A 24,471-nucleotide genomic window follows, 5' to 3' on the forward strand; every position below is an offset into this window, starting at 1 on the left:
AAGCTTCGCCAAAGGAACAGACTTAGTCATCATGTCTTATGGGTTATCTGCTATAGCAATCTTTTTAACAGTAACATTACCCCTAACTAAGACATCTCGGATGAAATGGTACCTGACGTTGATATGCTTGGGGTTATCTGGTGAAGAGTGCGAGGCAGAAGAGTAGAACATAACTGGTCCGTGAGAGTGGTGTCGGGACGGTTGGTGCTAGGAGTTCTAGGATAGAATGATTATATCACTTAGGAGCTCTGAAGACGGGGTAGGCCTCCCGTGCACAAACTGGTCAGAAGCTTATGCCACTCTCCTGACGAGGCCATGGTAGGCCGAAACCAGTTGTTGTGCCTAAATGGATCTGCTGTCTCATTCAATGGACTAGACGTTTGAGCGAAGCTGGGCGTGGTGGAATCTTACACGAAGAATCATTTACCGTATCGTTCGTGAAACAGCTAAAGAAGGAAGGCTAGCCTGGCGAATTCCGCTCCCCAGGCACCCGCGGGTCGTTCCGAGGCCAAGGAAACTCTCGGCCCATGACACACACCAGTCCAATCTAGGTGGGTGGTTTCATGCCTGGAACCAATTTGTTCTGGGTTTGGCAATTTTCGGTCCAATTTGGTATATTTGCATATCCTTATGTAGAACTGATTGAATAATTTTTTCGGTCTTCTACAAGTCACCGATTTTAGATTCTTCTGAGATCTTATTTTTTTACCAGATGACATGAAAGTTAATTCATTCTTACCATGTGTAAAGATATTTATTTTAGTAACCGGAAAACTACCCGTCAACGTTCACAATCAAAGAAGCTCTCTTCCAAGTATAAAAAACAAGAGAGACAGAGAGAAAGAGAGACAGGAGAGGGAACAAAATAAACCATCAATTGAATTTGGAAAACTAAACCCTTTACACTATGGATGCGTACATCAAGAGCAAAATCAAGAGAGAGAAAAGGAGAACGAAAACAAAAAAAAGGAGTTTGACTTCAATGTTGAGTCAAAGAGAGAGGGGGGTTCAAGCGGAGCTCCGGAGGAACGACCCGGTGATTTCTCGAATGGGCTTGTCGGTGAACCGCATCAGGTTGTAGACCCATGCCCCGGAAATTGCCCCGATTATTGGTGCCACTATGTAGATCCACAGCTTGGCGTAATGGCGAGACACTATCGCCGGACCCAAGCTCCTTGCTGGGTTCATTGATGCTCCCGTTATTGGTCTAACCACCATCAGATGAAAGAAAAAAAATCATAAAATAATCATCTCAGAATCCCTAATTTCTGCCCAAATCATACTTTGTTTCTTAACAAAAGTAATGGTTGACAGCTAATTATTTGGAAAAGTGATATCGGTTATTCAGACACCTTTTTTTTGGTTAATTGACGGCCAAAGCGTTACTTGAGAAAAGGTTGAGGATGGTCTTTTCGTTAAAGATGTACCTTTGATACTTAAATAATGATTTGGAACAGCAACATATTATAAGATAAAAGCCATATGTTATGATATTCTTTATTTAAAAGATGTAGTCAATCACATACTATTCATCTTACTTGATTAAGGACGTTGATAATTTTACATTTTTTACATTCTAAGTATTCTTTTATTATATTTGTTAGAATATCATAGCAAAAGCTTCTTATTTTGTGCCCCCCAAAAATAGTAATTTTAATATCGAGACGGTTTACGCAATATAATAATTTAAATAATCATGGTCAAATAAGAAGAAGAAGTCATTACCCTGCAAACAACACGTTGAGCAAGACGGTTGCACCGACAGCAAGACCGGCGAATTCTCCTATCTGCACCAATCGCAAAACATTAATTAACTAATATTAGCTTCGATTAATATTTAAAATGAATCTTTTTCCTCATTCAATAATGTCCCATTTGCTTAGGATGATGTTAAGGATGTCTATACTTTCCGAGTATCACCTCTTGCTCGTCAAAATCTTCTCCATATCCCTTGAAGAGCAACTATGTCCGACACGTTAACATGATTATTCGCGAACTCCAGAAGCATACACGAATTTAGCATAATAAGTTTTACAGCACAATTAACAAAAGTATTACGTCTTCCTATGACACGAATCTCTGTTCGATTATAAAATTCAAATATGACACGTGAACACAACTGACTAGCCTTGTAAAAACTTAGAAGTGGGTCGACCCTTTTTGTTAGGATAGCCTGGCATTGCTGGTAGGGGCCGCTGTCTTCTGGCCTTAGGTACTATGTGCAAAATGCATTAATTATTTTCCATGTCGACGAGAATTTCACGTAATTTCTAACTAAGCTTATGCGTTTTTATAAGATTTTCATATCCGGCCGCTTCTTGAAGGGATTGTGCATAAAATTTTACTTGTCCACGAATGTCCATTGGAATTTCCCCAATAAACAGCGGGTAATTCAAAGAAAGAAGTTAGAACTCACTGCTCTATTGTCCGTGCCAACGCCGGAGACGATGAACATGAGGTAAAAAGTGATGATGAAATCAAAGACGAACGCTTGCACATCCGAACCGGCCGGTTGTGTCCCCAAGAAATGATTGAGCTTTCCGGTGAAGAGCAACCGCAGCGTCCCGCACGCCAATGTCGATCCAATAACTTGTGCCGATATATAGGGAAGCACCTACACGCCAAGAACAAAATGCAGCCAAGAGGAAAGTTTAGCTTAGCAAAAACATAAAAGAGAATCCTCCGTTAATTGCTTAAATTAATGCTTTTGCCGATCAAGATTTAGATAGGAAAATAAGATTGCAAACGAATGAACCCACAAGAGATCTATATAAATCTTTGATTGAAAAAGTTGGATCCGTAAAGGTCTAAAATCGGTGGCTGCTTAGCATCATGTGATCAAAGCCAAGTTTTCCGGATAGGCCTATATCCGACAAGTGGAAATTGGATATATTTACTTTTATATATATTTTTCCTTTTTTTTAAAGTTAACAAGAGCGTTTTATATTCTACACATGTGACTCAGATTGATTAAAATAAATTAAACTGTCCGAATTGTGCAAACATTATTCAAGGAACTATTTAGCGGCTATCCTTTAAGAAAGACCTTCCTTTTACTTTGTACTTGCTAATAGAGGAAATACATACAACAAAATTATATGGAAAACACAGCAAAGAAAGGAAGGAGGGGAGCGAATGTCTTGTTTCGGTATATATGTTGAATTGTAGTTTGAGGTTTTATATTTAGGCAAATGAAAGAGAGGTTGGTATAAAACAAACTAAACTAACCGGCTTGATATTTATAAATTAAGCCCTTACAAAATTGTAGCAAAAATCAATGTCTTTCATGATTGTCATAACAGTTGAAATATCGAATAGCTATTGATCTCAAATTGTCTTGCATTATGGTTCACCTATTTTAAAAGGAAGATAGACAAAAATAGTTAGGAGCTTGGACTTCCGAAGAGATATGGTCGCACCTGATTCCATGGAAACCTCCTGCAGGTGGCGAAAGCAATGGTGACGGCCGGGTTGAAATGGGCGCCGGAGATGTGCCCGACCGAGTACACCAACACCATCACTGCCAAACCCCACACCATCGATATCCCTGGAAGCGTCACCACCTTTTCGTTGCCCAAGTTCACCGCCACCGACCCGCAACCGGCGAATATCAAGAAGTACGTCCCAAAGACCTCCGCAATCAACTGCAACAATTTGAGCAATTTGGGATCGAACCTTTCGTACCGAAAGTCCTAAATTCTTTGCATATTATCATAAGTTTGAGGAGTCTACATGCCATGGCAGTGCAGTACACAATATGTGCACCTCAAAAGATTCTTGATGAGCATTTATATTTTAAGTGAACACGCGAAATAGAAAGTAAAAAAAAAAAAAAAAAAAAAGGAGACGAGAAGGTAGGGTTTGGGGGGAAAAAAGAGTCTCCATTAGAACGAAAGTAACCTTTTGAACACAGGGAAAAGAGAACATAATGCCTTTGATCTCTTGCTTGGTTCTGGAATTGTCTTTTATTTCCAAGACAACTTCACTGTCTCCATTGCTCCCACTGGTCTGATCTGCCATTTTCTGCAAATTCAAGGTAAGGAGCAAACGGCAGCTTTTCAGGATTGACCAGAAGGGGAGAGAATTCGCTGGTATGTGTTCGAACCGTGTGGCATTTGAAAAGAAGCAGGCCCTATTTATACTTGTACCTGAGAGACATCGATGTGGATTAAGATTGTGTATGACAGCTTGGATTTCTAAAAGGATTTATCGCGCTTCCAAATTTGTTTTTCCTAAGTAGAGACCTCAAAACAAAAAAAATGCAACATTGAAAAGGGATGATGACTTGTGAACAGACGTAGCGCTGGAGGTCGATTTATCCCCCTCAAGCTGAAATAGAGTAAGGCACAAAGTAGATTTATAATTTGAGCAAATTCCTGGACCTGATGCCTATTTGTGGTTGGCATTATCGGTTTTGAGATTGGAACTTGATATGTTATTTGACCTATCTTTGAATGTGAGTCAATCTTGGGTTAGGCTATAATTGGCTGGTTTTTTTTTTTTGGTAAATGATAAGAAAAATATTAACTTAAGCCAAAGAGAAGCAAGAAGCTATACAACAAGAACTCAGCACCAAGAACTTACACTCACGAAGACAAGAATAGTCAAAGTGAGTGGAATGGAGCCAAGGTAAAACAAGACCACTTGCACAGGAGTAGAAGAAAGCCAAAACAGCATCAAAAGCAAACCAAACAGCCTAAACATGGAGCAAAAAGAACAAAGACCCCAACAACAACACAAGTAAAGCAAGGAACCCGACGGTAGGATTGGTAGGTGAGTAAAAAAACCACGCCGAAGAGGCTCCTCAATTCAAAACAGCATCTTCAGGGCTCGGCTACAAGGACCAATAGAACCGCCGAATTGAAGAGGGTGTGATAGAACCCCTTACTCCAAAGGTCTATCGGTCGACAGATAGATAAGTCCGCCAAAATGGAAGGGTTTATAGACCAGCAATGCAGTAATCTACAATTTGTGGTGTTGGAAGGGACTTGGTTAAAAGACAATGCTTTGTCTCTGATAATCTTCTCCAATTGCAACTTCATAACTGGGAGGGATGGTGGCCTCCCCCTGAAGAGAATATTATTTCGCTCCTTCCAAATGATGTAGCATATGGCTACAAAATCAAACCGGCCAAGGGTGGAACGGAAAGAATTCCCAGACAAATACTTGATCGGCTAGTACAGGTTATCCACCCAAGATTTGTTCATCCAAGCAAAATTGAATCTAGAAACCCAAAAGGTGGCTAGAGCGGTAGGAATGGAACACCCAAAAAACAGATGGTCGACCGAGTCCGGATGACAAGAACAAAAGGCACAATTCACAGCTAGGATACGGCCATAGGTAAGAAGCAAAACTCGTGTGGGTAGCTTGTTTATGGTGATCAATCAAAGTAGGAATTGATATCGGGGAATCGGCGCTTTATTCCAAATGAAAGGAGCCCATTGTGATTTCTGGCCTCTTGGCCAAATAGCCTCCCACGCTGAAGTAGCAAAGAAGGTGCCATACGGGTTACCCAACCAAAGGAAACGATCGGGTTTCATAATTGAGCTCCGGGAAGGGGTCATCCCAAGCGGCACTAACATTCAACACCCCAAAAGTATGCTTTAGGAATGCTAAAAAGTCAGCCATGGATGCTCCTTTAGGAGTCACGAACGGTAGATCTCGTATTGGAGAACAACAAGTTAAGCAGCCCTTTAGGATGCCAATTATCAAACCAAAAGGAAATCGAGGTACCATATCCCACACGCTAGCAAAAAGACCTACGGAAGTCACCTCTAAGATCAAGGATTTTCTTTCAAGACCAAGAACAAAAAGTGGGCTTGGTTGCCAACCAGAAGTTGACATTTTTTAGGAACACAGAGTGTATCCACCTGCACCAAAGAGATTTCTTATCTGTAAATAGTAACCATATGTGCTTAAGCATTGCTGCAGTGTTGCTTTCCTGAAGTTTACTAATTCCTAGGCCTCCTTCAGATTTCGGAAGGCAAACATTGCTCCAGGCAACCTTCGCACCACCCGCACCAAGGCCTAGGCCTTTCCACAAAAATTGTCGCAATATTTGTTCAATTTTGTCCAGGACCACTCTTGGAAGGATGAAAACATTTGCCCAATTGACCTAAACAGAATGTAACACTGACCTTATAAGTTGTAGACAACCCGCAAAGGAAAGAAAATGCTGTGTCCATGTTTGCACCCTCGAAGTAATGATGTTGACTAGAGTAATGCAGTCATTTTTTCGAAGTCTGGAGGAAATAATGGGAATTCCCAAGTATTGAAAAGGCAAGGAACCTTCTCGGAAGCCAAAAAGAGACGTGAATGTGCTTCGGGAATTAGGGGGAACCCTTGAAAAATATATCTCACTCTTGTGGAGGTCGGATGAAGGCTCGACCACCGAGAGAATGTGTCAATGCCCGCCTTTAATAAAGTGAGAGAAGGTGTAGTCGCTTCCGCAAAAAGTAGGACATCGTCGGCAAAGAATAAGTGGGAAAGTCTAGTCGACTTGCACCTCCAGAAATATTGGAACGAGGGATGGCTAGTTTGCATATTAAGAATGCCTATAAATACCTCCATAACAAAGTTAAATAGGTAGGGTGACATGGGATCTCCTTGTCTAATATCCCTACCACATGGGAAAAAACCATGGAGTTCTCTATTCAGCGCAACAAAGAAGTGTGGCAAGCGAACACAACTCATAATAAGTTAAGAGAAATGAAGTGGAAACCAGAAAGCTTGAAGAGTTACCTCAAGGAAGACTCAATTAAGGGTGTCATAGGCCTTCCTGAAATCAACCTTTATGGCGTATTTGGGTTTATGCGGCTTATGGTGGAACCCAGCAAAGAACTCTTCAGCTAGCAGAATATTGTCGCTAATATGTCTCCCCTTAACAAAGGCATTTTGAGCAGGGCTAATAACATTAGGCATAACAGTAGCCAAACGGTTTGCAATAATCTTCATGATACACTTGTACACCATATTGCAACAAGCAATAGGTCTGAAGTCATTGACCATAGTTGCATTAGGGCACTTCGGCGAAAGAGTAAGGATGGTGTTGTTAAACTCCTTAAGGAGCTCGCATGTATTGAAGAAATCCAAAACTACCGAGGTAACCATTGGGCCTACAATGTCCCAGCAATGTTGAAAGAATTCCTCTCCAAAGCCATCAGGGCCCAATGCTTTTCTAGTTGCTGAGGAGAATAAGGAATCTCGAATCTCCACTTTCGACACAGATTTAGAAAGAAGTAGAATCTAACTATCGTCTAGTGCACAAGGGATTACCGACCGAACATCCTGAATAGAAGGTAGGGTATTATGATTAGTAGCAACCAAGAGATCTCGAAAGTGAGAAACAACCAACTGCTGGATTAGGGGGGTTCCTGCATCGTATTTCCAGCATCATCCCGAAGTGAAAGGATTCGATTTAAGAGGTCCCTCTTGTTCACCGAGTGGTGGAAAAATTTGGTACTATGGTCTCCTTCTTCCAGCCATTTAATTCTTGATTTCTGCTTATAAAAGCTTTCTTCCTGTAGGCGTAAGTCCGAGAAGGTCTTGATGCACTCTCACTCTTTGGCCGCTAGATCCAAATTGAAAGGATCCAAGTGAAAAGCTTCCCACACAGCATTTAGAGCCTCATGAGCTGATGCGGTTCTTGCGAAAATATCTGAATAAGACTCCTTGTTAAGGCTCTTGAGCTTAGCTTTAACAAGCTTCAATTTAACATAGAGGATAAACATGGCCGTACCTCTGACCAGAGTGTCCCAAGCTTGGCAGATTATCTAGTTAAAGGTCGGATGTTGGATCCAAAAGTTAAAGAACTTGAAAGGCTTCTTTGTCTTTGGAGTTGGGAAAATCTTTACAACCATAGGGAATGGTCTGAAATTTCAGCCGGGAGGAACAAGGCCTCGAGAGAATGAGAATACATTAATCCAACAAGGATTGATGAGGACTCTATCAATTTTTCTCTCGTTTCGATTTTCCCGGAGGATGTAGCCCCGAGAATCTAGAACCAGTATACCGCAAGTCCTCAAGCTCAGCTTGTTGAAGGCAGTTACCAAACTCATCGTATGATGGAAGCCAGGTGGAAAGGCTGTCAATCCTATCCGAAGGGAATCTTATGGCATTGAAATCGCCTGCAACTAGCCAAGGAGCATTGATCTGAGAAGAGCTAGTGCAAATAAGATCTTGCCACAAAGGGCGCCGACGCATGAAGATGTGCTCAGCATAAACCACAAAGAGATAAAAGGAATCACTAGTGGAAAGACATCTCAGATGTCCATGTATAACTTGGGGGGAGGAGGAAAGGGAGGTAAAATCAGCCAGCATGGGATTCCAACCGATTCAAATCCTCCCTTTATCAGAGTGCTCATAGTTAGCAATCCAAATCCAACCCGGCACAAGGCCACTTGAAATAGAAGGGAATAGAGAAGGAGAAACCTTCGTTTCCAAAATGCCAACACAACATAGTTTATTAACTCTAACGAGGTTCTGATCTCCGCCTATCTAACAGACCAACTAGTCCTCTTATATTCCATATAGCTATATACATATATACAAGGAGGCAGAGGTACCTACTTTTTACCACGCTTTTTCTTCTTTGCCGTGGTCTTAGGTTTGGGACTCCCTGTGGAGCTTTCACCTGGAGACGAAGGCAAAGGAACGCTTGGTTGCTGGACAGGGGATGTATGCATCGCCTGTACTGGTGGAGGATCAAGATCCTGGGGGGCAGAGGAAGTACCCAACAAGCTGTCTTCTTTAATAGAGTCAGTGACAAAAGCGTCAATATCTGATTCGTCCTCGGAAACTAAAGAAATAGCCACCCGCATTCTGGGGGCATTTAGGTTCACTGTTAAGGAAGTACCAGCAGCATGAAGAATGGGTAGACCGCCTTTAATAGGACTAGCCAAGTTCCGGGGAGGATCTGAACCAACTAAAGGGATTGGATTGTCCCTAGTTGGCTCAATATGGTCATTAGGAGTAGGAGTAGAAGAACCAACACAAGTGCCTTGCTTACCCCGAACCACCTGTCAACCTTCGTCCAGCCGAGTACGCTGTTCATTAAAAACAGACCTAGCACCATCACCAGTAGAGGCCACTGGGAGAGAGGTACAAGGAGAGGAATTACGAGGAGGAGAAGTAGACTTCGGGGGGTTGCAGACGTGTCCAAAAGAACGACATGAGGAGCATACTGAAGGTTTCCACTCATAAAGAACATCCACTCGGTGCGTGGTTCCCTCAATACCAATAGGAATTGAGTAAGGTAATTTATACTCAGCATTGATTTCCACACATACCGGCACATAAGATAAGGTTCTAACATGTTCCGTGTGCAAGTCTACATACAAAGGGCAACCAATAGCACTAGCAATAGTGCTAATGCCCATGGATGACCATAGAGAAAAAGGAACATTCCTGAGACGAATCCAAACTGGGACAGTTTTATGGCTGTTCCTCTTTAGTTCTAACAATGGGTGCCATTGTTGAAGAACGAGAGGCACCTTAGCCACTGTGAAAGGCCCACCATCTAGGATTTTCCTTCGAAATTCTTGGTTTGGCACATGGAAGAAATAAAAACCATCATCATTATTCCAGCAGTTGGGCACCCCAAGCGTGCTTCATTGGGATTTTAGTCATCTTGAATGGCAGTCTTTTACCAACATAGTAGCCCACTAGGCACTCTTTCCATTTAGGATCGCAGTCTTCAAGAACTTCAGTCGGAATACGAACAAATGGCTCGCCATCAACCATGTCCAGAGGCACATAAGTAAGGTCATAGCCTTTGGTAGCTGCCTTAGCTACATTGGCCCACGAATGGGCTTGCGCCTTAGCGGCCTTAGGGTCTAACGGAGTAGTACGACCACAAGAGGGCTTCCATGACCTAGGAGGCTCGGTCACGATTTTTCCAGAAGGACCAGCAACAGTATTTCCAACAGGCAAGCAAGTTCGTGCAGTCAGAGGTTGGGCTAAAGAGGCAACAGCCTTACCCCTGTCCAAAGAAGGACGCGAACTCCTCCCACGACTGCGGCCCCTGTCACAAGTTTGCTGGGCCTTACTTGAAGTAGCAAGCTCAGGATTGGATGAATCCATCCGCTCTTCAGCAAAGCCCAGAACAACAGAACAGGGAGACTAGAAAACTCTAATAAATAGAGAGTATTAATACTGGTAGGAGTCGAGCTTGCCAAGAGGCTTTAGAGGATTGAATGGGAGGAGGGAAGAGAGGAAAACCACCAAAACCTAGCTCCAGCACACAATCGAGCTACTCGCACTAGCAAAAACACAATTGTGAAACAGGGCGAAACAGGGGCTCCAAACAAACGGGCATCACAAATCAAAGAGACAGAGATATCCAAATTCCTTCGATGGAGGTAGAGAGGGTGGATGATAGAGAAGGACCACAAACTCAGCTCCAACGAACCAGCCAAACGCCCATAATCAACAGGCAAGAATCGTACGTGAACAGTGAGTCGATCGACCAGCTTGGGAGCATTTTGTGAACAGTGTATTGTCCGTGTGCTTCTCTACTGATGTATTGGCTGGTGTTTTTTAGTATCTAGGAAACTAGATATTTGCTTAGTCTTATTATGGGACTAAGGGGGCAAAATAGATCCATTTGGAAGACATGCGTTTTGTGAATTGTCAATATTAGACCTAACTCTACTTCTCATGAGCTGTTACTTCAAGAGGCCTTCCCAGATAAGCCTTGTTCATTTCACGTTGGCTTGAAATATCATCAATGTCAGTGATCTGCCAAAGCTGTGGGATGTAAAATACACTGGTAAGGGAGTGTGGGAGTGTTTAAGGTCTTGAGTGATTAGTGACTTCATTTTGCCATAACATATCGACTGTCTGATTGCATGGATGCTTTAGCTTTTGTTAATAAATGGAAGATGATACTACGATGTAAAATTTTAAAATAGGACTAAAAATTGGATTATCCAAATTGAAATTACTTCAATAATGAAAACTGAATTTTTAATGGTATTGACTCTTGATTTCAACTGTAAAAAAAACATTTATTTCCATTAGTTCATCCTATAATATTAGGAAGATTGAGTTCTATTAAAAAATTCAATAGTCACTCAATGCGAAGCTTATAATATATATGTACACTAGTTTAAAAGTATAGATGGTCTCCATAATTATATTCTCGTTAATTTTTTTCCTAAATAATGCTTCTTGTTTTTGGTCAAATAGTATCCTTATTGCCACTTAAGTAATCAAACATGGAAATTGTCGCAATTTGTTCAATTCACTTTAAACTATGCGACAAATATTCTAAATAACGCAGCTCCTTCTCAAAGCTTCACGTTGATATATTATAAAAATCATGACCGGCACTTCGTTTACCTCAAAATCTATATTTTCTTAAACAAATTAAATAAAAATTGAAAAAAAAAATATATATGTTTTAAGGAACATAGTCATTATATCAATAAAAAAATTGGTACAAATACCTTTGTTTAAAATATTCAGCAATATGAAATTCAAAATTCTTCTAAAATCTACGTCCATGAAATTAAATTTGATAATTGAAGTCACTAGCTTTTGTAAACGTAGTCAATGGCACATCAGACGGAAAAGTTATGTCCAGTCAAACCTTGGTCAAATTTTTAAAACAATTCACACGAAATTTTTTCCCAATTTGACTATCCGGGGCTTTCCACAAGTGTAATAATTGAGTCAACGGGACATCAAATGGAAATATCATACTCAGTCAAAATTTGGCCAAATTTGTGTAAAAATCACATGAAAAGTTTTCAAAAGTTTTTTCAATTTAATGAACGAAAACTGATAAACCCATCAAATGAGTAGGTCGGGTCGAAAATAGTCCATCCAACTCAAATTGACTTATTTATTTAGTTTTTATCCATTTTTTCGCAATATAAATTTAGCAGTCCTTATCCGATCCAAAACCAATTTTTATGCTTAAATTGTTGCAGGCAACTCCATAGATCAATTCCTCAAGTACTGGGGCAGCTCAGGGAACGGGTTTTGGACTGGGACATGGACATAAATTGTTGCAGGCAACTCCATAGGATCTTTTCCTATCCGATAAACAAACCCACAACCAAAACACAATGGCCAAGAACAACCCAAAACTCCACCACGCATTCGAGAGGTTTTGCAAGTGATGTAGCTCTCTTGAACCCCAGTCTCGTCATCGACTCTGGCTCACTAGGCAAAATGCCGGGACTGGGCGCACTTCTTCTGGATGAGACCGAATCATCGAGCGAGTTCGTGTGGTGCAAGTCCCTGCAATGTGGAGCACGTCATGCACCAGCTTGTTTTTGCAAAGAGTTTTACGAGAAATTCAGCAAGGCTGCGAAAGAGCTCAAGCGAGAGAACTTGGAGGCCAACTCCTTCTTGAGGCCCTAGATTGTGACCGAACATGGCCATCTCAGTGGTCACCCCTCGGCTTTGGGTTCGCCAATGTCCTCTTGCTCGCCACCTGAGTACGGTTCGACGGAGGCGTTGAAGTCGGTGCCAACTCACAGGTTCATTTTGGTCCTTACTGATTTTGCTCTGATTTGAACTTATTTGAGAAGAGATGACTATTGAAATTACCCCTTCTCTCATACTCGCAAGCATACGGCTTGATTCATCGTCGTCCAATGCAAAAGTCAAAAGGTACGTTCTTCGTCCTCCTACGATGTCCTCAAAGATCATTGTCTCTTGTCTCGAAACTGTAGACAAGAGATCAGCCACGACATAACAGTCCTCCATTCCACGACAGAAGACATATGTTTTTATCTTTACGTGTGCATCACATTGCCATGATGAACATTTATGGACTTCTCTTAATATGTTTGTGTAAAGACCTCATAAGATGTTTCCCAGGACCTTATCCGGAGGTCTTTTTCTGAGATTTTATGAAGCAAAATGAAAACATTTGCAAAATTATGTAGTTGGAGTCTCCCTCGGCCTCTTTTTCGGTACCGAATTTCTATTTCAACACTTGAGCGATGTGTTGCTTCAGTTGCACAACATCTTTCTGCATGCCTAACTTTGAGCCTGGCTTGTTTCCTAGCGGAATGACCCCTTAGAATGGAAGGTTTCTTCCTCTATGAAAGTTGCGTGCAATCGAGATGAAATTCCTCGCTTTCTCCCAGTCCCGTAGATTGTGGAAAGGATCAAATGTATTATACGGGCTTGAATGAGAAGATTAGATCGGGCAAAACGACTCACGAGCTGCGGGAGAAAGCATGAGTGCAAGCCGCGCGGGAGAGGGAGAGAGCAAGACTGCGAGAGAGATGAAAGGAATTAGGGTTCTTTATTAGAGGCAAGGGCTAAGGAGCATGAGAGCTAGAATTAGTAATTACAGAATTTGAGTTTTTAAAACATAAAAATTAATATGCACACACCAGTCCAGTCTAGGTGGGTGGTTTCATGTCTGGAACCAATTTGTTCTGGGTCTGGCGATCTTCAGTCCAATTTGGTATATTTGCATATCCTTATTTAGAACGATTGAATAATTTTTCGGTCTTCTACAAGTCACCGATTTTAGATTCTTCTAAGATCTTATTTTTTTTTACCACATGACATGAAAGTTAATTCATTCTTACCATGTGTAAAGATATTTATTTTCGTAACCTACCCATCAACGTTCACAATCAAAGAAGCTCTCTTCCAAGTATAAAAACAAGAGAGACAGAGAGAGAAAGAGAGACAGGGAGAGGGAACAAAAAAATCATCAATTGAATTTGGAAAACTAAACCCTTTACACTATGGATGCGTACATCAAGAGCAAAATCAAGAGAGAGAAAAGGAGAACAAAAAAGGAGTTTGACTTCAATGTTGAGTCAAAGAGAGAGGAGGTTCAAGCGGAGCTCCGGAGGAACGACCCGGTGATTTCTCGGATGGGCTTGTCGGTGAACCGCATCAGGTTGTAGACCCAGGCCCCGGAAATTGCCCCGACTATTGGTGCCACGATGTAGATCCACAGCTTGTCGTAATGGTGAGACACTATCGCTGGACCCAAGCTCCTTGCCGGGTTCATTGATGCTCCCGTTATTGGTCTAACCACCATCAGATGAAAGAAAAAAATCACAAAATAATCATCACGAAATCCCTAATTTCTGCCAAATTCATACTTTGTGTCGTAGCAAAAGAAAGGTTGACAGCCAATTATTTGGAAAAATGATATCGGTTATTCAGATAACTTTCTTTTTAAATTGACGGCGGAAGAGTTACTTGAGAAAAGGTTGAGGATGGCATTTTCGTTAAAGATGTACCTTTAATACTTAAATAATTATTTGGAACAGCAACATATTATAAGATAAAAGCCATATGTTATGAAATTGTTTATTTAAAAGATGTAGTCAATCACATACTATTCATCTTACTTGATTAAGGACGTTGCAAATTTTACATTTTTTACATTGTAAATATTCTTTTATTCTATTTGTTAGAATATCATAGCAAAAGCTTCTTATTTTGTGCCCCCAAAAATAGTAATTTTAATATCGAGACGGTTTACGCAATATAATAATTTAAATAATCATGGTCAAATAAGAAGAAGAAATCATTACCCTGCAAACAACACGTTGAGCAAGACGGTTGCACCGACAGCAAGACCGGCGAATTCTCCTATCTGCACCAATCGCAAAACATTAATTAACTAATATTAGCTTCGATCAATATTTAAAATGAATCTTTTTCCTCATTCAATAATGTCCCATTTGCTTAGGATGATGTTAAGGATGTCTATACTTTCCGAGTATCACCTCTTGCTCATCAAAATCTTCTTCATATCCCTTGAAGAGCAACTATGTCCGACACGTTAACATGATTATTCGGCGAACTCCAGAAGCATACACGAATTTAGCATAATAAGTTTTACAGCACAATTAACAAAAGTATTACGTCTTCCTATGACACGAATCTCTATTTGATTATAAAATTCAAATATGACACATGAACACAACTGACTAGCCTTGTAAGAACTTAGAAGTGGGTTGACCCTTTTTGTTAGGATAGCCTGGCATTGCTGGTAGGGGCCGCTGTCTTCTGGCCTCTAGGTACTATGTGCAAAATGCATTAATTATTTTCCACGTCGATGAGAATTTCACGTAATTTCTAACTAATCTTATCTGTTTTTATAAGATTTTCATATCTGGCCACTTCTTGAAGGGATTGTGCAATAAATTTTACTTGTCCAGGAATGTCCATTGAAATTTCCCCAATAAACAGCAGGTAATTCAAAGAAAGAAGTTAGAACTCACTGCTCTATTGTCCGTGCCAACGCCGGAGACGATGAACATGAGGTAAAAAGTGATGATGAACTCAAAGACGAACGCTTGCACATCCGAACCGGCCGGTTGTGTCCCCACGAATTGATTGAGCTTTCCGGTGAAGAGCAACCGCAGCGTCCCGCACGCCAATGTCGATCCAATAACTTGCGCCGTTATATAGGGAAGCACCTACACGCCAAGAACAAAATGCAGCCAAGAGGAAAGTTTAACTTAACAAAAACATTATAAAAAAAAAAATCCACCGTTAATTGCTTAAACTAATGCTTTTGCCGATCAAGATTTAGATAGGAAAATGAGATTGCAAACGAATGAACCCACAAGAGATCTATATAAATTTTTGATTTAAAAGTTGGATCCGTAAAGGTCTAAAATCGGTGGCTGCTTAGCATCATATGATCAAAGCCAAGTTTTCCAGATAGGCCTATATTCGACAAGTGGAATTTGGATATATTTACTTTTATATATTTTTTCCCTTTTTAAGTTAAAAAGAGCGATTTATATTCTACACATGTGACTCAGATTGATTAAAAGGTCACGGGACGGTATTATTGGAAAATTTGTTGGACATGATGAAAATAAATTAAACTGTCCGAATTGTGCAAACATTATTTAAGGAACTATTTAGCGGCTATCCTTTAAGAAAGACCTTCCTTTTACTTTGTACTTGATAATAGAGGAAATACATACAACAAAATTATATGGAAAACACAGCAAAGAAAGGGAGGAGGGGAGAGAATGTCTTGTTTCGGTATATGTGTTGGATTATAGTTTGAGGTTTTATATTTAGGCAAATGAAAGAGGGGTTGGTATAAAACAAACTAAACCAACCGGCTTGATATTTATACATCAAGCCCTTACAAAATTGTTGCAAAAATCAATGCAAAATAATGTCTTTCATGATTGTCATAACAGTTGAAATAGCCAATAGATATTGATCCCAAATTGTTTTGCATTATGGTTCACCTATTCTAAAAGGAAGATAGACAAAAATAGTTAGGAGCTTGGTCTTCCGAAGAGATATGGTCGCACCTGATTCCATGGAAACCTCCTGCAGGTGGCGAAAGCAATGGTGACAGCCGGGTTGAAATGGGCGCCGGAGATGTGCCCGACCGAGTACACCAACACCGTCACCGCCAACCCCCACACCATTGATATCCCTGGAAGCGTCACCACTTTTTCGTTATTCAAGTTCACCGCCACCGACCCGCAACCGGCGAATATCAAGAAGTACGTCCCAAAGACCTCCGCAATCAACTGCAACAATTTGAGCAATTTGGGATCGAACCTTTTCGTACCGAAAGTCCTAAATTCTTTGCATATTATCATAAGTTTGAGGAGTCTACTGCCATGGCAGTGCAGTACACAATATGTGCACCTCAAAAGATTCTTGATGAACATTTATATTTTAAGTGAACATGCGAAAAAGAAAGTAGAAAACAAAAAAGGAGACGAGAAGGTAGGGTTTGAGGAGAAAAAGAGTCTCCATTAGAACGAAAGTAACCTTTTGAACAAAGGGAAAAGAGAACATAGTGCATTTGATCTCTTGCTTGGTTCTGGAATTGTCTCTTATTTCTAAGACAACTTCACTGTCTCCATTGCTCCCACTGGTCTGATCTGCCATTTTCTGCAAATTCAAGGTAAGGAGCAAACGGCAGCTTTTCAGGATTGACCAGAAGGGGAGAGAAATCGCCGGTATGTGTTCGAACCGTGTGGCATTTGAAAAGAAGCAGGCCCTATTTATACTTGTACCTGAGAGAGATCGATGTGGATTAAGATTGTGTATGACAGCTTGGATTTCTAAAAGGATTTATCGCGCTTCTAAATTTGTTTTTCCTAAGTAGAGACCTCAAAAAAATGACGTTGAAAAGGGATGATGACTTGTGAACAGACGTGGCGCTGGAGGTCGATTTATCCCCCTCAAGCCGAAATAGAGTAAGGCACAAATTAGATTTATAATTTGGGCAAATTCCTGGATCTAATGCCTATTTGTGGTTGGCATTATCGGTTTTGAGATTTGAACTTGATATGTTATTTGACCTATCTTTGAATGAGAGTCAATCTTCGGTTAGGCTATAATTGGCTGGTGTTTTTGAGTATCTAGGAAACTAGATACTTGCTTTGTCCTGTTATGGGACTAAGGGGGCAAAATAAATCCACTTGGAAGACATGCGTTTTGTGAATTGTCAATATTAGACCTAACTCTACTTCTCATGAGCTGTTACTTCATGAGGCCTTCCCAGATTAGCCTTGTTCGTTTCACGTTGGCTTGAAATATCATCAATGTCAGTGATCTGCCAAAGCTGTGGGATGTAAAATACACTGGTAAGGGAGTGTTTAAGGTCTTGAGTGATTAGTGACTTCTTTTTGCCATAACATATCGACTGTCTGATTGCATGGATGCTTTAGCTTTTGTTAATAAATGGAAGATGATACTACGATGTAAAATTTTAAAATAGGACTGAAAATTGGATTATCCAAATTGAAATTACTTCAATAATGAAAACTGAATTTTTAATGGTATTGACTCTTGACTTCAACTGTAAAAAAAAACATTTATTTCCATTAGTTCATCCTATAATATTAGGAAGATTGAGTTCTATTAAAAAATTCAATAGTCACTCAATGTGAAGCTTATAATATATATGTACACTAGTTTAAAAGTATAGATGGTCTCCATAATTATAGTCTCGTTAATTTTTTTCCTAAATAATGCTTCTTTTTTTTGGTCAAATAGTATCCTTAATGCCACTTTTCAAGTAATCAAACATGGAAATTGTCGCAATTTGTTCAATTCACTTTAAACTATGCGACAAATATTCTAAATAACGCAGCTCCTTCTCAAAGCTTGACGTTGATATATTATAAAAATCATGACCGGCACTTCTTTTACCTCAAAATCTATATTATCTTAAACAAATTAATAGAAATTGAAAAAAAAAATATATGTTTTAAGGAACATAGTCATTATATCAATAAAAAATTGGTACAAATACCTTTGTTTAAAATATTCAGCAATATGAAATTCAAAATTCTTCTAAAATCTACGTCCATGAAATTAAATTTGACAATTGAAGTCACTGGCTTTTGTAAGCGTAGTCAATGGCACATCATACGGAAAAGTTATGTCCAGTCAAACCTTGGTCAAATTTGTAAAAAAATTCACACGAATACTTTTCCCAATTTGACTATGGGTACGTTTGGAAGACTTTTGGGGAAAGTCATTGAGAAAATGTAAAGACACTTCAGTTAAAGGAGTTTTTCAAAATGCAAATTGTATTTGGTAAATTATATTTGTGAAAGTCCATTGTGAAGTATCTTTGAGCAAAATAGTGTTTGGATAAATTAAGTTTGCAAAAAAGCTTTTGTTATTAAAAAAAAAGGGAAAAATGAGAGTTTACCGGCCAAGGGCTTTGCTAGTTAACGCCGGCGAAGGGTAGGCGGTTCGGCGAGGGGAGGCGGCACGGCAAGGGCGGGGCTGTCCAAAATGAGGGGAGGCGGCACGGCAAAGGGCGGCAGCTGTCCCGAGGGAGGGGAACGCGGCGAAGGGCAGCGTTCAGCTAGGGTTGCGCACGGCGCGCGGGGGTCGCGGCGACCCGGATCTCGCGATCTAGGTCAGTCACGACCGAATCGAGCGGCACCGCAACCTCCACACGGAGGTTGTGGCACGACAGTCGCACGAGATCCCGGTTGCCGCGACCCTCACCGAGCCGTCGTGCGACCCACCGCGCCGCGGAGGCCGCCGACGCCCGCGATCTGGTCATCGTGACCTAGAGTTTGCTGGCGACCGCACGTAGATGCTGGCCGTGTTCTCAATAGATAGAAGGAAAGGATTTATATGATGAACAGTGTTGGGGTAATGCCGGAAAAATGAAAAATTAACGAGGACAATTTCGGAACAAAAATTCCGTTACCTTCAAAGCCATACGAGAATGCCCAAGCCCATTTGCGCCTTGGCTTTCAGGTCTTGGGAAGGCTTGCCTTTGGCAAAGGCAAGTAAAAAAAAGATTGCCAAACACTAGATAATTGGCCCAAAAGCCTTTAGGCCCCTAAAGACCCTTGGGAAAGCTGTTCCCAAACAAAGCCTATCTAGGGCTTTCCACAAGTGTAATAATTGACTCAACGGGACATCAAATGGAAATATCATACACAGTCAAAATTTGGCCAAATTTGTGTAAAAATCACATGAAAAGTTTTCAAAAGTTTTTTCAATTTAATAAATTGAAACTGATAGACCCATCAAATGAGTAGGTCGGGTCGAAAATAGTCCATCCAACTCAAATTGACTTATTTATTTAGTTTTTATCCATTTTTTCGCAATATAAAATTAGTGGTCCATATCCGATCCGAAACCAATTTTTCTCCTTAAATTGTTGCGGGCAACTCCATAGATCAATTCGTCAAGTACTGGGGCAGCTCTGGGAACGGGTTTTGGACTGGGACATGGACATACCTGTGAGGTGAATGGCGCTGGATCTTACCCGAGTGACTAGTAATGCCCTCCCTCTTGTTTGCTCTCGTAAATCGATTCACTTCCAAGTATTGACTGGCCACGGTGGCCATCCCCTTCAAAACTAACGCTATAGGATCTTTTCCTATCCGACAAACAAACCCACAACCAAAAACACAATGGCCAAGAACAACCCAAAACTCCGCCACGCATTCGAGAGGTTTTGCAAGTGATGTAGCTCTCTTGAACCCCACTGTCTCGTCATCGACTCCGGTTCACTCGGCAAAATGCCAGGACTGGGCGCACTTCTTCTGGATGAGACCGAATCATCGAGCGAGTTCGTGTGGTGCAAGTCCTGCAATGTGGAGCACATCATGCACCAGCCTGGTTTTCCAAGGAGTGCTGCGAGAAATTCAGCAAGGCTGCGAAAGAGCTCAAGCGAGAGATCAAGGACTTGGAGGCCAACTGCTCCTTGAGGCCCTGGATCGTGACCAAATATGGCCATCTCGGTGGTCGCCCCTTGGCTCTGGGTGTGCCAATGTCCTCTTGGTCGCCACCAAGTATGGTCCGACGGAGTCGTTGACGTCGGTGCCAACTCACGAGTTCATTTTGGTAGACACTGCATTTTGCTCGGTTCATTGGGTCATTACTGATTTTGCTCTGATTTGAACTCTGGGTTTTTCTCTACTTTTGCTGTGATCTCCTTTGAATTTGGGAATTTGAGAAGAGACGATCATTGAAATTACTGGTCACTCATATTCGCAAGCATACGGCTTGATTCATCCTAGTCCAATGCAAAGTTAAAGATACGTTCTTCGTCCTCCTACTATGTCCTCAAAGATCATTGTCTCTTGTCTCGAAACTGTAGACAACAGATCACTCACGACATAACAATCCAACCCACCCCATTTCGACGCCACTTGGTTTGGTGACAAATTGTCTCATTAGACCAAATAAAACCACTTGCATTTTGCATTTTCTCGTTAAAAATTTGTGGAATACATTTGATCTTTTATGCAATCTCATGCTTCACTAAAAGAAATGATTCTAAATACAAATTGCAATACGTCGGATCGTGGTGGCAACATATGGTTTGGTTCAGTTCTATAGTTTGACTCGGTTCCCAACCTAATTACGGTTTAAGAGCCACGAAGATGACACAAGTGCATGGAGTCGTAAAGAGAAGACCTTATGAGAATAAGAGCACGTGAGGAACTAGATTCACGAATTAGACTTGAAACTGAAGAAGCTGATTCAGAGAATGCGATGAGTTTTATCTCGACGCATGCGAACTTTCATAGATGAATAGACCTTCCAATTGAGAGGTCCATCAACGATGCTAGGAAACAAGCCTGGCTCGAAGCTAGAGATATTTAGAAGATGTCCCGTGATCAAATTCCACACCACTCGAGTGTTGAAATAGAAATGTCAGTACCAAGAGAAGGGCTGAGGATGACCGTCGCTTCATAGACATATATAGTCCCATCTAAGTACGACAAGTCCGTTACTCATCTATAACTCTATAGACCGTCTCGTATCAGCTTAAGCGAGTGCATGGTTCTGCATGATATCCTACCCATCTGAATTATAACTGCAAGGGCTTGAATGATGAGACATTTTGAAGTTTTTGAACTTCAAGGATTGAAATCCTGGAACACTCAAAGGATGAACTTTCATACTGGTAAAGGAGTATTGACACCTTATCTCACAATGCCAGAGCAAATAAAAAGAGAAGTTGGGACAAATGTAGTTTACCCAGCACCAGAGGAGCAGGACAGGATCGATCGAAATTGCCAGAGTTATCTGATACATTGAAAAAATGGAAGTTGCACTCTAGGGTAAAAGAGACATCTCCTAACTTAGCAGTGCACCTGTCCTACTTGCCAAACTACTCCATGATGAAGCAAACTCATGCCGGACCTTTAATGGGGTTCATTCCAACTTACATAATCAACAGCTGAGTGTTACCCACTTAGTGGGATATAATGGTTGGATTGTTGTTGTTGTTACTGTTGTATTGAGTGTTCTGTGCACCACCAGCAGAGAGCGCACACCCCACAGAGGAAGAGAGTTCCTTGATGAGAGGGAAAGAAAGACGGTATGACCCGAAAACTTATGTGTGAGGGACATCACTATGGAACTTTGTACAGATGCCTTGAGACAGCATGATAGCAAGCCTAAAGACAAAAAAAAGGATGAAGGGTATGGATAAACAACCAAGAAATGGATCAGCCACTCGATGAGATACTCGTGGTTCAGTTTTCAAGTTCCAGAAAAGCAGAGTAGGATTTAAACCATTATATCGTGACGACCAAACACTAAGGCCCAACATGAAATCACAAAGGCGATAAATCCTGATGATTTCTCTTATCAAATTTAAATCATGATGATTACTAGTGTAAATAAGCACAGGAGGGAGACACGGCTATGTTACATTCAGTGATCAATCACATTACTCAGTGAAGCACTAGTATACTGATTAGAACCACGATGCTAGCAAAGAAGAACTTGACCTGATATTAACAAGAAGGACTGACGAGACAGACATAATTTTGCTGCAATTAACAAAACTACCAATGACTTAATCAATTTCATGTCAGGTGTCTTTGGTATTCCTATTGCAAGCACAAATCAAGATTCAGAATAAGATAGCAAATAAGACGGCTTAAGAGCACACTCTCTAGATTCAAACTTCAAACTCTGCAAATGTTTATATGGGCACCTAGTTATCCAAATACAGAATCAAAGCAAAGAAATGAACACCTCTCCCCCCTATTTGGTATTCACCACCTGCCCATAAACAACTCAGATTCCTAAAAATGCAGCTCAATCTCGAATTAACAAATTAGCTGTACCGTATGGCCCTGCTCATACCTGATCAAACATTATAGGGTGAAAGCAGACAGCTTCTAGAACAGCATACTTATACCAAAAAGAAAAACAAAAAGAAAAAAACTACTAGACACCATTAACCCGCCTATTGCCTAAATGATAAACAAATTGAAGGCTGAATGATAATGCCAGAAACTTCAAACTCCACTCATAACCCCAACAAGCTCGATTCCACGCAATCTAAACACAAGAAAATACCGGCATTGCATACATCGATTCGACCAGTTTAGTCGAAGCACCACCACCACATAGGGGGAAAATGTTCAAAGCAAAAGACGTTATCAATGCAAAACAGATCCAACACTGAAACATTAGCAGTAAAAACACATTTCAAAATTGAATGAGATGTCCAAGCTCCAAATTACCCACTACAGCCCGAACCCAGGCTCGCCTCATTCATCGTTCGCTCGATCCACGTATCGAAAACAAAATGGGATCAAAAATCGAATCTTGCCCCAACCCGACACCATCCCACGAACGGACCGGACTCAGAACCTGAGCTTGGTGAAGAACCACCGGTTCTTGCCGGTCTTGAACCGCTCCTCGAGCCGCTTCTTGGCCTCCTTGGCGGCGGTGACTTTCTTGTCCTTGCTCTGGAGGAGTCGACGGCGACGGCGTCCTTGAGGTCGACGTCGAGGGTGTAGCGGTGGGCATCAGGTGGCGGTAGTTGACGAGCTTCACGAACGCCTTGACCCGCGACTTCTTGGCCGTCTTCTTGGCGGAGTCCTTCTTGACGACCTTGGCCGGGTACTTCTTGATCCCGGCGACGAGGCAGTGGCCGTAGGGGCGGTCCCGCGTGCCGTCGTCGAAGTTCCGGACGATGACGGCCTTCCGGCCGGCGTACCGGCCCTGCAGCACGACCACCGCCTTCCCGGGCTTGAGGAACTTCACCATCTTTGCAGGGTTTTTTCCTCTGCTTCGGCTAGGGTTTTCTGTGGCGGCCGGCGAGAGGGAAGAGGAGGGAGGAAAACCTAGCAAATTTGAAAGGCACATATAGTGCCCAAAAAAAAAAAAAAAAAAAAGTGGAAATAATTCGTATTCAAGTTCACGTTTGTCATGTGTCTGTCGGAATTTTGTCGAATTAACTCAATTGATAAATAATCCGTATTCAAGTTCGATTTGTTCTGACCTGAATTGATTTTATTCGATGGGTCGATTGACCTAATTAAAAATATGATTTATATTGGTATATCTGATTTAAGTTAATAATACTTATCTTTAAGTGTATGACACCAAAACTGAAAGACACCTAATTTTTTTGACTTAAGTCTTTAACTTTTTAAATTTTGACCAATGTCAGACTGCCAAAATCGTGGACGGAAATGCCGAATTGGACACTAATGATGGTAAATAATTAATAGCCATCCACGTTTACATTTGATGGAGATTTTTGAAATGATAGCACATCGAATGAGGCATATTAGAGGGTAAAGATTGTCTGTGTCAATACTTTGTCTCTCTTCTAATGTCACAACACCTAAATAAGAGTGACATTTTTTTTGCTTAGTAAGCGAGTTATGTTAGCAATCGGGCTAAGCTTCTATTAAATAAGTTATATTGATAAAATCACAAGACATGATAATTTATTCAATGAAAGCCTCTTAGGGATAAGTATGAATACCGGGTAGTATTGGGAATCGGACCAAACCGACTTTAAAGTTTCCGTTCGTTTCGAAAATAATTTTCAAGAAAACATTTTCCGGATTTTCCAACGTTCATTTTATGAAAATTGAACTCCTTTAAGAAAATATTTTCCATTAAAAAAAAAAGATCTTTTAAGGTAGGGGGAAAATGTTTTTCATTGAATTCCTTAAAGAAAATGTTTTCCATCAAAAGAAAAAATCTTTTAAAATATGAGAAAATGTTTTCCACTTTTGAAAAGTGTAA

The 24,471-nt window shown here is 40.9% G+C and overlaps 3 protein-coding genes across 3 annotated transcripts; all 3 read right to left on the reverse strand.

Annotated features, from left to right (window-relative positions):
* Positions 1-1,008: 1,008 nt before the first annotated feature.
* LOC104444794 (aquaporin NIP1-1) lies at positions 1,009-4,020 on the reverse strand. Its single transcript, XM_010058533.2, has 5 exons — positions 3,901-4,020; positions 3,420-3,644; positions 2,417-2,614; positions 1,726-1,787; positions 1,009-1,207 (listed from the first exon to the last, which is right to left on the reverse strand). Exons 1-5 carry the CDS (start codon positions 4,018-4,020, stop codon positions 1,009-1,011), a joined length of 804 nt encoding a protein of 267 aa, XP_010056835.2.
* Positions 4,021-12,038: 8,018 nt separating this feature from the next.
* On the reverse strand, positions 12,039-16,866 carry LOC104446831 (nodulin-26). The gene is given in 6 exon segments (XM_039313655.1): positions 12,039-12,246; positions 13,782-14,009; positions 14,523-14,584; positions 15,216-15,413; positions 16,275-16,499; positions 16,747-16,866. Coding segments are annotated over 6 exon segments (1,041 nt in total).
* A 5,978-nt stretch (positions 16,867-22,844) lies between these two features.
* On the reverse strand, positions 22,845-23,559 carry LOC104444796 (60S ribosomal protein L27). Its single transcript, XM_010058537.3, is given in 3 exon segments — positions 22,845-23,185; positions 23,188-23,232; positions 23,235-23,559. Coding segments are annotated over 3 exon segments (402 nt in total). The 5' UTR covers positions 23,479-23,559; the 3' UTR covers positions 22,845-23,072.
* Between the last annotated feature and the right edge of the window lie 912 nt (positions 23,560-24,471).

Source organism: Eucalyptus grandis, chromosome 5, assembly GCF_016545825.1.
Source record: "Eucalyptus grandis isolate ANBG69807.140 chromosome 5, ASM1654582v1, whole genome shotgun sequence".
NCBI lineage: Eukaryota > Viridiplantae > Streptophyta > Magnoliopsida > Myrtales > Myrtaceae > Eucalyptus > Eucalyptus grandis.